Below are 14367 nucleotides of genomic sequence, written 5' to 3' on the forward strand. Positions count from 1 at the left end.
ACACATTTTAGCTTGTTAAGCAATTTATTGTAAATTAGAATCAAGAATCTTAACATTGATATTAATACATTTGAACCTATGGGAGCATCTTTGAAGATCCTTAATCTGTCATTTAATAATCTTACAGAATTACATCCAAGGGTCCCTAAGCCATTGTCTTCATTGACTGCTCTTCGGGCAAATTCCAATTTTGTGAATACAAACTTTTGGGTCTTCAAGAGTGGCTAGCCTCGTCAGCCATTGCTGTAAACATCCGTTATCGGAATCCCTTATCTATGTGTGACAGAGCATTATGTTATATTAAATGGACTGACATGACAAATTGCCTTTACCTTGGACCAATATATCCAGAACCTGGGCTGTAAAATCTCTTCCTGTTCGCCACAAGACCACTGCACTCATGATGGCCTGGCATAAAGTGACCATGAGTGGGAAGCCTTTGGAAAACACTGTGCCAGAGAGCAGTACCGTCTGGGAACCGAGCCGCACTTCCCCGGCCAGTAGACCTTTTCAAGAGAGTACACTTGGTAATGCACTGGAGATGACTGCAGTTGTACCTGTGCAGACACAACTCACTTCTGTTACCTTGAACTTGGAGAAAAACACTGCTCTACCAATTGATGCCTCTTCTGTGTCAGGAAAAACATCTCTAATCTGTACCCAGGAAGCTGAGAAGTTGAATGAGGCCTTTGATTTTTTGCTAGCTTTTTTCATCTTAGCTTGTGTTTTAATCATTTTTTTGATCTACAAAGTTATTCAGTTTAAACAAAAACTAAAGGCATTAGAAGATTCAGTGGAAAATAGACTTGAGTATTACAGCTTTTATCAGTCAGCAAGGTACAATGTAACTGCCTCCATTTGTCACACCTCCCCGGATTCTCTGGAAAGTCCTGGCTTGCAACAAATTGGACTCGATAAACAAATTGTTCCTGAAAATGGGGCACAAGTCATTCTCTTTGAACATTCTGCTTTATGACTCAGCTAGATATTGACCATAAAAAACTCCATAGTGCCATGTGGCCATAAAGCTTAGTCCTTCTCATAGAATTATATTAGAACTGTTAAAGTGTTTAGTAGTAATTTGAATAAAGTGTATTTGGTCTGCATATATTTTCTTTGATATTGTACCAAGATAAGTAGCCAACTTTCTGGGTACTGAACATCATGTTAAATATGTCACAAATCATGTTTATTTCTAAAGTCTTGTAAGGTTGTACTATCTATATTAAATTACACATTAGGAAAAATAGGGAGAGAATCTAACTAATTTTTCAAAATTCTCATGGCTTATGACATATTTTAACTCTGACTTGAGCTGAAGCTTTTAATTTTATGTTTTGTTGCTGCCTAGGCACTAGGATTACAAGGTTGAAAAAGTAGATGTGGTTTGTATTCTTGCTAGAACTTGAAGCTAGAAGAAGATACATGATTAGTAGGCAGTATAAGTGTTCTTGGAAGCACTTTTGAATATATGGTGATGAAAGGTAACTTTATGAGACAAATAAGCATTAAAACTATCATTCTGTGAATAGAAGCACACACCTCTCGGTGCTCAAAAAGCAGTGGCAAGCAGATTCTGTGAGTTTAGGCATGCCAGAGTTATATAGTAAGGGCATGTGTCAAAACTAAGACAGAGCAGCAACAACAAAAACACTTTATCAGGAAACAGAGATTAACCCAGTTAAGAGAGCCGTCAGAAAGGTTACTATGTTAGGAAGATTAATGAACAAGAAAGAATACTGCTTTTCAGGACCTAAAGTCCTGAAGAGATTTGCAGCTATATAGAGAGAAGAGTGGTTAAAGGCTATAATAATTTCATGCTTTATTTTGAGGGCCACAAGCAGCTCTTGAGGAATTTAACCACTGGAGAGATACTATGGAATTCACCCTCTTATAGAAAAAATTCACTCTTTCTGGAAGGAACAACATTAACTAAGAAGCAGAACTATTAACCTTGGGGAGAGGTGCCAGTGTAGTGTTGGTCAGGATGGATAGAAAGTACTCTGTCAGTCAAAGGATCTGTTTTGGTAATTGATCAAGGGATAATTGATTGAGAGGAACTAAAAAAAGTTATGCTTTTGCCACAGGCTAACTGTACTACATTCTGGAAGCTAAGAAATAATGTTGAGTTGGGTGGGCTAAGGTGATCAGTTTTGAATTAATAGAACTTCAGGTTCATGTATAGTTGATGTCCCTGAATAAATACCTGGCAAGCAGAGGTTCAGCATCAGGGTTTATCTGGTAAAGGTAGTTCACATTTGTCATCTAACACATTGAAAGTAAAACAAAGAAACACTTGCTACCAAAACAACTAAGCAAGAACGATTAGGACTCGAGCGTTTAGACTCTTTAATATAGATATTTATTAGTGGAAATCACATAATGCAGTGATTTTCTGTATTAGTACACATTTGAAGTTATGTACAAATAATATTGAACAGTAGTTTAATAAACAAATAATAAACATTTGTGATAGTTAATAGTGATCTGAACCACAAATAGGTGATCTACTACTATGTTGTTCTTCTTGATCCAATTTTTATACTTTACTAAAAGGTTAATACTGTCTGTGTGATCTTGTTCTAAAGCATTCTACGGTGTTTAACCAAGTAATAATTTTAGCTTCTTTTATAACATGGGAATACTTATAAGATGATGGTATTTAAGAAAAGTCTATATTGTACACTGCTTCAAACTCAGATTCACCCAGAAGTTTTCTTACCCCTGCTCTGTTTCTACCACCCACATGGGTGATTGCGTGGGTGTAGAGCAGGTCTGTTAGTATTCAGGTCTTGTTTTAAGACGTAGTCTTTCTATGTAGACCAGGTTCGCAAAGTGTTGAGATTAAAGGTGTATGCCAACATACCTGTCTGATTTTCCATTTTCACAAGTTTGCGGATACTGCTGGTTGGGAGACCATGTGTTGAGAATCACTGCATAAAGAGATATCTGAGAGAAAATGAGAAGGATCTGAGGAGTTAGTTTAAGATGCACTGGAAGTGGTAACAGGGCTGAGAGATGCTCACTGGGTGAAAGTTCCTGAGGTCCTGTGCTAGGTGGGAGTAGAGACAGGAGAAACCCTGTAAGTTTCTAGGGCAGCTAGCCCTCATAAGCAATGTAAAATAACCAGAGAGCCTGTCTCAAACTGGGTGGATAGTGAGGGTGGATGCCTGAGGTAGTCCTGTTCTTCACATGCAAGACATATATTCACTATAAAAGAAGGCATTGATAGTAATTTCTTCAACACCCACACCAGAGTTTTCAATGTTCAGTTCTAGGCTTAGTTTATGATTTCAGGGTGGGGGAAAGTGATTATGTTAAAAAACAACACTCTTTTTTCCTTATATTATTTATGACTGAAGTGAATATTTTTTCACTTGAGGCATTTTTAATCAATTTCTTTTGTCAAGTCCTCAAAATTCCTTCTATTCCAGTTGTTTACATGTAATAGCCAAAGGTACGTTTAATGGAAGAAAATCCAAACAGTGAAAGTGTGTATAGTAAAAGGTAACAGTTTCTTCATACCCAAACTGAAATCCTATTTTAAAAGACATTTAAAAGAACATAGCTGTATGTTTGAAGTTTAGAGAAATCCTTATGACGGGGTCTATACTTTGATCTTAAAGGTCCCAAGCTTAAAGATGCCAGTGGTATGACACAGAAGCTCAAATCAAGCAAAAGTTAAAAAAAAACAAAACCCAACAACCATTTGATAATTATTTTTGTATGTCATATAATTGACTGAGATTCAACCAGAAAACTTTAGTTCTGTTACTAGCGATCTATAAACGGAGCTATAATTGATCACATTTGTTTTCATGACGTATTCAGTTTGTGCTTTGTCAGTAGATGGTCACTTTAAAAGTATTAGCTCACTTTTTTTTTTTTTTTTTTTGAGACATGGTTTGACAGTGTAGCCCTGGCTGTTTTGGAACTCACTCTGTAGAACAGGCTGGCCTTAAATGTACAGAGATCTGACTGCCTCTGCCCCATGAGCACTGGGATTAAAGGCGTCCAACTATTACTTTTAATGGGAAGTCATTTTCAACAATGGGAGACATTATATAAATGTTCTTGGTGGGGGGCTGGGGGCATTGTGATCTCTTACCCACCCCCACCCCCTCTCTCACTCTGTTGAGTTTCCTGTACATGGACATAAATCTCAGTCTGCTCTTAGTTGTGTCTTCGAAAAACTTGTTGCTTTTGCCAGATAATTGTTTATGGCAATCAGTTTTTCTAAGCTTAATTTTATATGGGTATATTTCTTTATATAAATAACATAAATGAATAAACATTGTTTGAGACACATACGCTTTGTCTTTTAAACTCCTCTTTCTTCAGCGATTCCTTGCTTATGAAAGCCTCTTAAGCTGCCTTGTAGCATGGCACCACTCAGGTTTATTCTTAAACAGAATGAACTTTGCAGGGGCAGCCAGGCAGTAGAATTCCAACAGATAGAAAGCACTGGGTGTGGAAGTCTGTGGAGGAGACCTGTGGGGATAAGCAAGGGAAGGGCTGGCAAAAATATTGCCAGGAGCTTAGGTTTTTAAACGTAGTGGAAAGTTATTGAAAGATACAAGTGTTTGCTTTAAAACAGAGAAAGATACATTCAGATTTTTCAAAAGAACACTCTGAAATCAAGTGTGATGCAGGATATCTGTGATTCCAGGGTTCAGGAGGGAGGAGGCAGATGGATCAAAGGTTAAAGGTCATCTACCTGAAGGCTGGCTTGGGTTACTCGAGAGTTTGTCTCAAACTACAACAAAACCCCTCAAGTGTGCTCTAGAGAGGATGAGTTACAGACGCGGTCAGAGGACGTTCCCTTGTTTACGAGCTCACGTGGGTATTTAAACTAGAGACAGGATTGGCCCATGGCACAGCATCAGAATAGGAATATCTGGAGATAAATGTGGCAGAATTTGATGGTGAATTGGTTTGGGGAAGAGTAAATGAGGAGAAAAGGTAGAACTGAAAACCCAGGTTTCTGGCTTAATTCTGGTGTGATGGAGCTTGTCATTATTTGTGGAAGGAAATTTAGGAAAGCCGGGCTTTATTAGTTTTCCCGTTTGTTTTTGCATTTGCTTGGGGGAGGGAGCATTCATAGAGTTTGACATGCTTGAGTTTGACATGCTTGTGAGGTTACCAAGAGCAGATGGGGGAGAGGATGTGGGTTCAGTTAAGACTCCCATGCCCTGAGAAAGCTCCTTGGGAAAGCTCCTGAGAAAGTGTACTGGGTGTAGGTGGAGGGATTTTGTCAGGGGACCCACTTAGATAGCAGACCTAGATAGCCTTTTTGGCTATATTACACACGTGGCAAAGTAGTCAAATTTTTGACAGGGTCTTACTCTGTAGCCCTGGCTAGCCCAAAACCATATGTAGACCAGGCTGACCCTGCACTCTCAGAGATGCACTCAGGCTTGCCTCCCAAGTGCTGGAATTAGAGGCTTTTTCTATCATGCCAGCTACCATATGAATATTTTTAAATAATTTAAAACTAAAGGCTAGAAAGATGCTCAGTGGTCGAGAGCGCTTGTTTCTCCTGTAGCGGCCCCAGCACTTTGATGCTGGCTCATAGTCATTTGACACCAGTTTCAGAAGATTCAGTGTTCTCTTCTGATCTCTTAGGCCAGGAGGCGTGCACATGGTGCACATAAGTACAGGCAAAGCACTCATACACATAAAATTATAAAAACAATACTTCAGAGAAATGATGTTTCCTCTTATTCCAAATCATAATCTTATGTTTCTTGCCAGTTTTTTTTTAATCTATCAAGGTTACTGGTTTTTGGTTCATCCCCCACCCCCATCCCCCATGTTTTTATTAAATTTTTGTGTAGTTTTTTTTCTCTTTATTGATGTTATTGTTTTGATTTTTTTGTGTGTTTGGGGTTATTTTTAGAGAATTTGTTACAATATATTTTGCTCATATTCACCCACCCCTCCCAGATCTATCCCATCTTGCCAGCTGTGTGTTCTCTCTCTTTCCCTCCCTCCCTCGCGCCCCCCCCTCCCCCGTAACTTTATGGCTTCTTTCTTGTGCTTTATTGACAGGTACTTTCTTTCCAATTGTTGGCATCCTTGTCCTCATCATTTATAGCTGAGTTGCCTTTTAACCATGGAATGCTAGCTGGCCCTGGTAGTACACACCTTTAATCTCAGCACTCAGGAGGCAGAGGCAGGTGGATCTCCATAACTTTGCGGCCAGTCTAGTCTACATAGTGAATTCCAAGATAGCCAGAGCTACCTTTACAAGAGCCTAAGTGTGTGTGTGTGTGTGTGTGTGTGTGTTTCTGTGTTTGTTTTCTGGAGCACATTATTCTTATTTTGGGCTGAGCTGGGTAACATATGGGACTTTTTCAGGACTTTAATCCTGAATACAAGTACCTTGTCATATAACTTTAATAATGTAACTACAGTTGGCTTTGTATCACTCTTATGTGTATGAATGTTTTGCCTGCATGCTCGTCTGCACACCATATGTATGCAGTGCCTTTCGGATTCTCTGGAATCAGAGTTACAGACAATTGTGGCCTCCATGTAGGGGCTAGGAATTAAACCCTTTGTCCTCTGGAAGAAAAGACTTAAGTGCCAAACCATTTCTCCAGCCCTGACACTTGGCTTTTTAAATTTGTCCTAGGGTATAGAGCTTTGATTCCCTTGCAATGACTGATCATATAGCTTTGTTTTAAATAGTTTCCAGATTGACAGTGATGGAGTCTTAACCTAATCCCATGGTTAGTAATTCACACAGGGTTGGAGATGCAGCTTAGTTGGTAGAGTACTTACCTAGCATGCACAAAACCTTAGTTTTGATTCCAGTACCACAAAATCAGGTGTGGTGTGTGCAGGAAGATGATAAGTTTGAGATCTCTCCCTTTATTACTTTGAAAGTTTGGTACAAGCTTGGGATACGTGTGACTTGTACTAGACACTGGTCATTTCATTTTTGTGCGACCTTAGTATGCCCTTGTTGGACATTGTTTCCTATGAATGCATATGCTTTCTCTTGCAAAATCACAAAGGATGGAAAATCCTTCTTTTCCTAAGATACAGTATGTGGTAGCTTGTATGAGAATGCCCCGTAATTACAGCTTATATGTTTGAATACTTAATCCTCAGTTGGTGGACCTACTGGGAAGGATTAAGAGGTGTGGCCTGTCTTCTGTGACTTGTAGTTTTCTTTTTTACTTGGAAACCCTTTCCCTGAACTGCTTAATGAGTAATGATTAAGGTGCTTTCTAAAACTCCGAGTGGTTTGGAGATAGTTATACTGTCTAATTTGTCTTTTTTACTGATTACAGAATGTTTCCTTTCCACTCTCCAGTTCTTCCTCCCTAGAGTAAGCTCTTCCACTCAAAGCCAGGTTTAACTCCTTTGTACCCCGGGCTGTGGAGTCTGTTTCCTCCTCTCTGGCACTTGAGGGATAGATACAGCAGAGTAATATGTCTTGTCACATTGAAGTTGACAAATACCTGTTAGGAAAATTCATAATTAGTATTTTGAGAAAACATTGACATTGATTCCAAATTTTCCAGTCTTCCCAGGAGTGCGGTTGCTGCTTAGAGCTGATGTTAGTAGAGAAGGCAACTTGATGTAGTCTCCCTAGAAATCTTGAAATAGATCCACGGGCAAGATCCCTGGGAAGCGAGAGCAGGGCTTTTGTCTATTTAATCCAATGCTGTCAGTGTTGTATTAAGAAGAAATTTCAGGTTCTACTTGCCTTGGCATCTATGATGGCTCCGTGGTGATTTGTTTCTTGGTGTAAGATAATGGCCATATTTTTTCTACTTTGTCTTCAGACACAAATCTAGGCTTCATTTATAGGTAAGGAAACTAAAGATCACATAATTTGTGGCTAAATTTCTAATGAAAAAATCTTGATTTTTTTCCAGTATATATAATAGAATGCAGAATGAATGTTTTCTAGAAAATATTCTTTAATTCTATGATAAAGGAATCGAGATGGCATAAAATACATCCTTGTGAAATAAGATCTTCTACTCTCAAACAAGAATGTATCAGAATGATTCCTACCAGTTGGGACTTAGCCCATTTGATGATTTGGTTCTCCAAAATATAACATTCGAATGTACAGACACAAGCTCCTGACTGCACACAGGGAGAAGTGGCCCAGACTGCTGACCTTGGAACTATTTCATGAACCTTTTTTTTTTAAGACAGGGTCTCACTTCGAAGCTATGCCTGCAAAACTTAATGTGTAGATCAGACTGGTTTTAAACTCATAGAAATCCACCTGCCTCTACCTCCCTGTTGTTGGAATTAAGGTAATTGTCACCCTACCCAGAGCATTTGCTGAACCTTTTTAAAAAGTTAATCATGCATGTTAATGAAGTCTGAGTAACACAGGGTCAAGCCCGTTGTAGGGATAAAAGTATAATCCTGGAGGCACTGATTTATTCAGCTACTTTGAAATTTCTATAGTATAATTTAATGGTACTATGTGGTAGTAGATGGCTGCTCTTACTTTTTTTGAAATACCAGTTATATAAGCTACGGTGTATGTATAGCAAAAGTATACAGTTTTGACAGATTTATACCTTTGCACAACCATTGCCATGCTCATGATAGAAAGTAGTTATATCACCCAAAATGTTCAGATAGCCTTGCCTTTTGAACATTTGTAGACATGGTCCTAGAATATGTAGCCCTTAGAATCTGTCTTGTTGCTCTTACTAGGATGCCTTAGAGAACCAATCATGTTTCCTGGAAAGTTTTTTTTTTCTTTGCTGAGTGTATTCTGTTGAATAAATTTCATGGGCCTGAGAGTGTGTTCAGACTTACTCATTGACTAGTTGATGGGCATTTATGGGTTGTTTGCAGGTTGGGACTGTTAAAGTAAACCTATCACAAATATTTGTACGGATCTTAGAACACTCATTTGGATTTTAGATAAATACCTGCAAGTAGGATTGCTTAACTTTATTAAAATGTGACATATTTTTCCAATGTGAATATAGGATTTTAAGTTCTTGTTAACAATATGTAAGACTCTTCACCATTACGTAGTATTGGTGCTGTCTTCCTCACGTTTGTGGGGTATGTGGGGGAGGTACATCCGTGTACACATAAATACTCATGTGGTCTGCAGACAACCTTGAGTCTTGTTCTTAGGAGCTATTACTTTGTAATTTCTGATGGGTTGTGTGGGCAGCTTGCCCCTGCCTTCCAGCAGGCATGTGCTGCCATGCTGTGCTGTGCTGGCTCCTGAGGATCACATAGCTTTTTCTTCTTGCCTAGCAAGCACTTGATCAGCTTAGCCTTCTTCAGACCCATAGTATTGCCAGTCTTCTTAATTTTACTTTCAAATAAAATTTATTGTGATTTCAGCTTGTGTTTGTAATGTCTAATTATATGCAACATCTTTTTAAGTACTCCCATAAAATCTGAATGTTTTTCTTGGTGAACTGCCTGTTCACATTTTTTTCCATCTAAACCTTTTCTACTTCAAAATGAAGTTGTTTGTCTGCTGACTCTGACAGATTGTTCTGAATTCTTTATAGGCTGGGTCTAAGTTTTTGCCAAATGTTTTAACAATATTTCTTTCACACTGCAACATGATTTTTCTTTTTTCCCTTAACAGTATCTTCAGAAAGGCAGAGATTTTTGCCAGCACTTTGTGTCCCTATTGTAAAATTAACATACGGCTATTAGAAAAAATGGTAAAATCCAGTGTGTATCTGGTGTGTGTGTGCCTATCTGTGAGTGTTTGTGTGTGTGTGTGTGGGGGGGAAGTGTATGCAATAGGATGTATCTCTCTCTACATCTCTCTCTGCACTATTCCTATGTGACAAGGGACCCTCTTGTCTCCACCTTCAAAGCTAGGGTAACAAACCCATACACAACTGCACCACCTTTTTATGTGGGTGCTGGGGATTCACGATCAGTTCCTCATGCTCCCGGGGTCAGCACTCCTGACCACTGACTCATCTCCCCAGCCTCAGTTGTCTTCCCTGGTGCTCAGCTAGTATTTAAAGACCAATAGTACTGCAGAAGGAACAATATTATGTGCAGTTGTAAAAATATTACCCTCAAATATATTTTGAAGGCTTTTTTTTCTGTTTCAGTACCAAATTTACATGTTCAAGATAGTGTTTGGAGTTTTTTAAAGATGGTGTTAAAATAACTGGTTAATCTGTATTGTTTTTCTTTTATTCTAGTGTTATCCAGGATAAATTTTGTGGAATTATAAATATCTCGGTGGAGGCCCTTCATGATGTTATGACAGAAGACCCTGAAACAAGAACATACAAAGAGTAGGTGGATCATTTAATTAATCATACTTAGATTTACAGAATTAAATACTGCTGCATGATTATTTTTAGTTCGCAATATGACGAGTGTAATTTTGTCTTTTATACAGTTTTATTGTTTTTTTTTTTTATTTTAGACAAGGTCTCAAGTATCCTTTTTCTTTAAAATAATTTATTTTTTCTCAAATCATAATTCATTCACACAGGGGTTATAAACACAGAAAGGCAGGATGTGGGGAAGGGGATGTCACTGGAGTATGGGTGTTCAGGGGGAATACAAATATCTTTCAGAACTGGGTATCATCTGGGTGAAGGTTCTGGGGACAAGTCACTATGACTCTGCCTATGACTCACTTGTCCTTATCTAAGTTGGTATTGTCTGCCAAGGCTACCTATTTACATGGTCTATGACTACTCAGGCTTGTAAATTTCCACAAAAGTTGCCTGTTTACAATAGCTTATAGCCATCTGTTTCAATGTTTTTCCACAGACACCCAAGACTTGGTGTTAGTATACATGTATGACAGGCCTATTGCTGATTTTAGGCCTATGGCTGATTTTAGGCCTTCAGTGTGTAAGCAGGGATGCCCCTGACATCTCCTCCCTTCTCTAAGTATAGACGGGCTGTGGCGAATCTAATCTTGTGAAGGCAGGGATAGAGGCCTGACCTCCAGTAATTGAAGGGGACCTTGTAATGGCTCTGGTCCCCTTGTCGTTGTCCAGTGAGACATGAGGGCCATACCTATCCCGATGTCTTTTTCCTGGAGAGGAGATACTTTTGACATCAACCCCTATGCAGTCAGGCTTGTCCCTCAGGGAACCCAGAAAGATATTTTTATTTTTTATTTATATTCCCTTGCAGTGCTTAGCCTCGCAGCCTAAGCAAGAATTCAGATCGCCTGTCAGAGGGGGTTCTGGGTGGCTCCTCTCTGCTTGGTCTAGTGGCAGAAGTCCCCCCTTTTAGGTTGGGTGGTGATGGGTTTTGGGAACCCCCTGTATTAAGTAACAACCTCATCTTGAGTCTCGTGGTCCTCCATAGCTAACTTATTATAATGTATCTGAATAGTTTTTGCTACCAAATTATTTATCTGTTGTTTCACAGAGCTAGTCAGCCTGTTAGAGGCCCAGGGACCAGCAGAAATAAGCAAAAAGAACCCAAATAAGGAAGTAGGGTTGACAACCTTGGAGAGGCTGAAAACCAATTCTTGTACCAGCCTTCATCTGTCTCTTTCTCTCTCTGATTTATCTCAGGGCCTTCATTGACCTATTTCATGCTCTCTTGAACCCTCCCTGTCTTGTCTATGTAAAGGCAACCTTGTTCTTTAAGAGCTGTACACAGTCAAGAGCTGTACACAGCCTTTTCTATTGTAATAGAGTAAATCAAGTCCAATAAGGATCTTTGCGATTTTAGGAGGTGGTCTCAAGTACCCTAAACTGATCACAAACATGCATAGTCAAAATGATCTTGAACTTCTGATCTTCCCATCCTTCACCTCCCAAGTGCTGTAATTGTGTCCCTTCATATCTGCTTTATGTGGTACTGGGGTTGCATGTGTTGGTGAGCATGCTGTGAACTGATCCATATCAATAGTACTACACCAAGGATTTTATTCATTATTTTGCTTACAATATTTATTAGTTGATTTCCTTTTTTTTCTTTTTCTCTTTCTTTCTTTCTTTTTTGTTTTTTGTTTTTTTTTTTGTTTGTTTTTTGTTGTTGTTTTTCAAGACAAGGTTTCTCTGTATAGCCCTGGCTATCCTGGAACTCAACTCTGTAGACCAGGCTGACCTCAAACTCAGAAATCCACCTGCCTCTGCCTCCCAAGTGCTGGGGTTAAAGGCGTGCGCCACCACTGCCCAGCTATTAGTTGATTTTCTAAAGCCCAGCTTTATTTTGTTATATTCCAAGTTGAGCTTCTTTGATATAATAACCATCATTTTGTGACTTGATAATAATTTTTTTAAATTGAGCTCTTGCCAGTTAATGGCTGCCGAGGAAGATGAAGTTATTTTTCTATAGGAATGTAGCTACTGGGGAGTTACCTATGATCCATTGCCTATGATATACATAATAAATTAAAATAAAAAATATTTAAAAGACATGAAAAAGAGGAGCAGAAGAAGATTCTAGAGGGAATGGGAAGGGGTTGGAGAGGGGAATAGGCATAAATATGATCAAAATCCATTATACACATGTGTAAAATTGCCAGAGAATAAATTTAAAACATTATTTATAAATAAATAAATAAATAAATTCCCAAGACAGTCTAGCATAAATTTCTTTTTAAGGATGTTTTAAATAGGTTTCCCCTTTCAAGCTAACTATGAGAAAAATGGGATGAGTTACTTTGTATTTGTGATTAAGACATCTTAAAATGGTACTTTTTGGTTACCATAGTACCTTTTAAGTGATTGACTAGTTTCAAGACAGCCTGGTTTACACAGTAACTCCCAGGCCAACCAGGTCTACATAGTGAGACCTTGTCTCAAAACAAACAACCACAAAAGAATATGACGGGGCTGGAGATGTCCTCTGCTCTTACATAGGACCCAGGTGCAGTTACTAGTATCCACATAGCTGGTCCTTTACAGCTGTCTGTGACTCTAGTTCCAGGGGATCTAACACCCCCTTTTGGCCTCTGTAGGCATCATACTTGCATGTGGTGCACATATGTACTTGCCGACAAAGTTAAATTACCCAGTTAGGAGACTGTCATAGAAATCTAATCTGATAGCTGGTGTAATGGCTTTGTAAGCAGAAAATGCTTGCTGTGCAGTCCTGACAGCCTGAACGAATCCCTGGAACCCACAGTTACAAGTGAAGTAGTAAAATAAAATAAAACTGAAATCCAAACTCAAAGTAAACCTAGACATGAGGGTTGGTGTTCCTGGGGACGAGAACCTGTCACTCACTGCTGTTTTCCTTCCCCAGAATTCCTAGGTGGAGGCTTTTTACCAGGGGTGGTAGTTGCCATACAGGAACAGAGAGGGGAAACAAGTTACCTCGCTTGTGTGACTTTAGCTTCTTAGTGTGCTTGCAGAGGTCTCTGATAAATCTTCCTAATCTGTACCCTGTGCCTTGTATAGATCTAAAGTTTATAGTCCACAGGGTTACAAGACACAATAGACTTCCAGTAAGGTTCAAATGAAAAGTATAAAATATTCACTTTAGTGGCTGGCTTACTTTTGAGCTTTCCCTTTGTGTTTATTTGAACAGTACATTGAAAGGAAGCTAATCTTTCTGGTTCTGTTGACATTTTTATTATACTGTTTGAGAATGAGTTAGGGCAAAGGAAGAAAACTGTTTTCTTCACCTATGTAAGTCGTATACAAATTAGTGTTCTCTCTAGAAACAGAATCAGTAAACAACTGTAAAAATACTTTAAGAAATTGGCTCATTTGGTTACGAAGGCTGATGTCTTTCTAGTTTATAGTGGTAGGTTGGAGATTTCGGAGAGCTGGTAGTGTGAGTTCTAGTCCATACAGGTTTAAAGGCAGAAAAGAAAATCTTAAGTCCTAACTTGAAAGCAGATAGAGCATGAATTCCTTGACACAACATTTTATGGGTGTTTGGTGTATTGGCAAAGGCCCAGCCCATTTAGAGGGGACATTGTGCTTTGTCCAGCTCATGGTTCAGAAACTGACACCATCTAAAAGTAACTCCATTGCACACCTAAAATCTAACTAATTTAGATTAAACCCATGGCCTTACACAAAATAGACAAGTAGAGATATACCTCTAGCAAGAATAACTTCTGAGGATATATACTGGATTGGAGCCAGCTAGTTAAGTGACCACTGTGAAATGCAGTTTTGGAATGATTTTTTTAAACAGTGGAGGTCACTGCTAATTTTTAAGTATGGAAGTGACATGTGGTAGTTTGAATGAGAATCCCTCCCCACCCCCACCCATCCCCAAGGCTAATATGTTTGTATACTTGTCCCTAGTTGGTGAAACTGTTTGGGAAGGATTAGGAGGTATATGGTCTTGTTGGAAGAGGGAGGTGGCTTTGAAGTTTCCGAAGCCCAGGCCAGGCCCAGTCTGACTCTGTTGCCTCATGCCTGTGAATCAAGATGTAAGTTCTTAGCTGTCCTC

The 14367-nt window shown here is 39.0% G+C and overlaps 1 protein-coding gene across 2 annotated transcripts in view; it reads left to right on the top strand.

The window, feature by feature from the left end:
* The window catches only part of Ipo11 (importin 11), a 137047-nt gene that overhangs the window by 95361 nt on the left and 27319 nt on the right, over positions 1–14367 (top strand). For both annotated transcript variants that reach the window (XM_028783923.1, XM_028783928.1), the window contains exon 28: positions 10179–10274. In XM_028783923.1, the coding sequence (XP_028639756.1) occupies positions 10179–10274 (96 nt within the window). The remainder of the gene's footprint in view (positions 1–10178; positions 10275–14367) is intronic.

The sequence above is a fragment of the Grammomys surdaster genome, unplaced genomic scaffold, assembly GCF_004785775.1.
Source record: "Grammomys surdaster isolate TR1022 unplaced genomic scaffold, NIH_TR_1.0 99, whole genome shotgun sequence".
Taxonomy (NCBI): Eukaryota; Metazoa; Chordata; class Mammalia; order Rodentia; family Muridae; genus Grammomys; species Grammomys surdaster.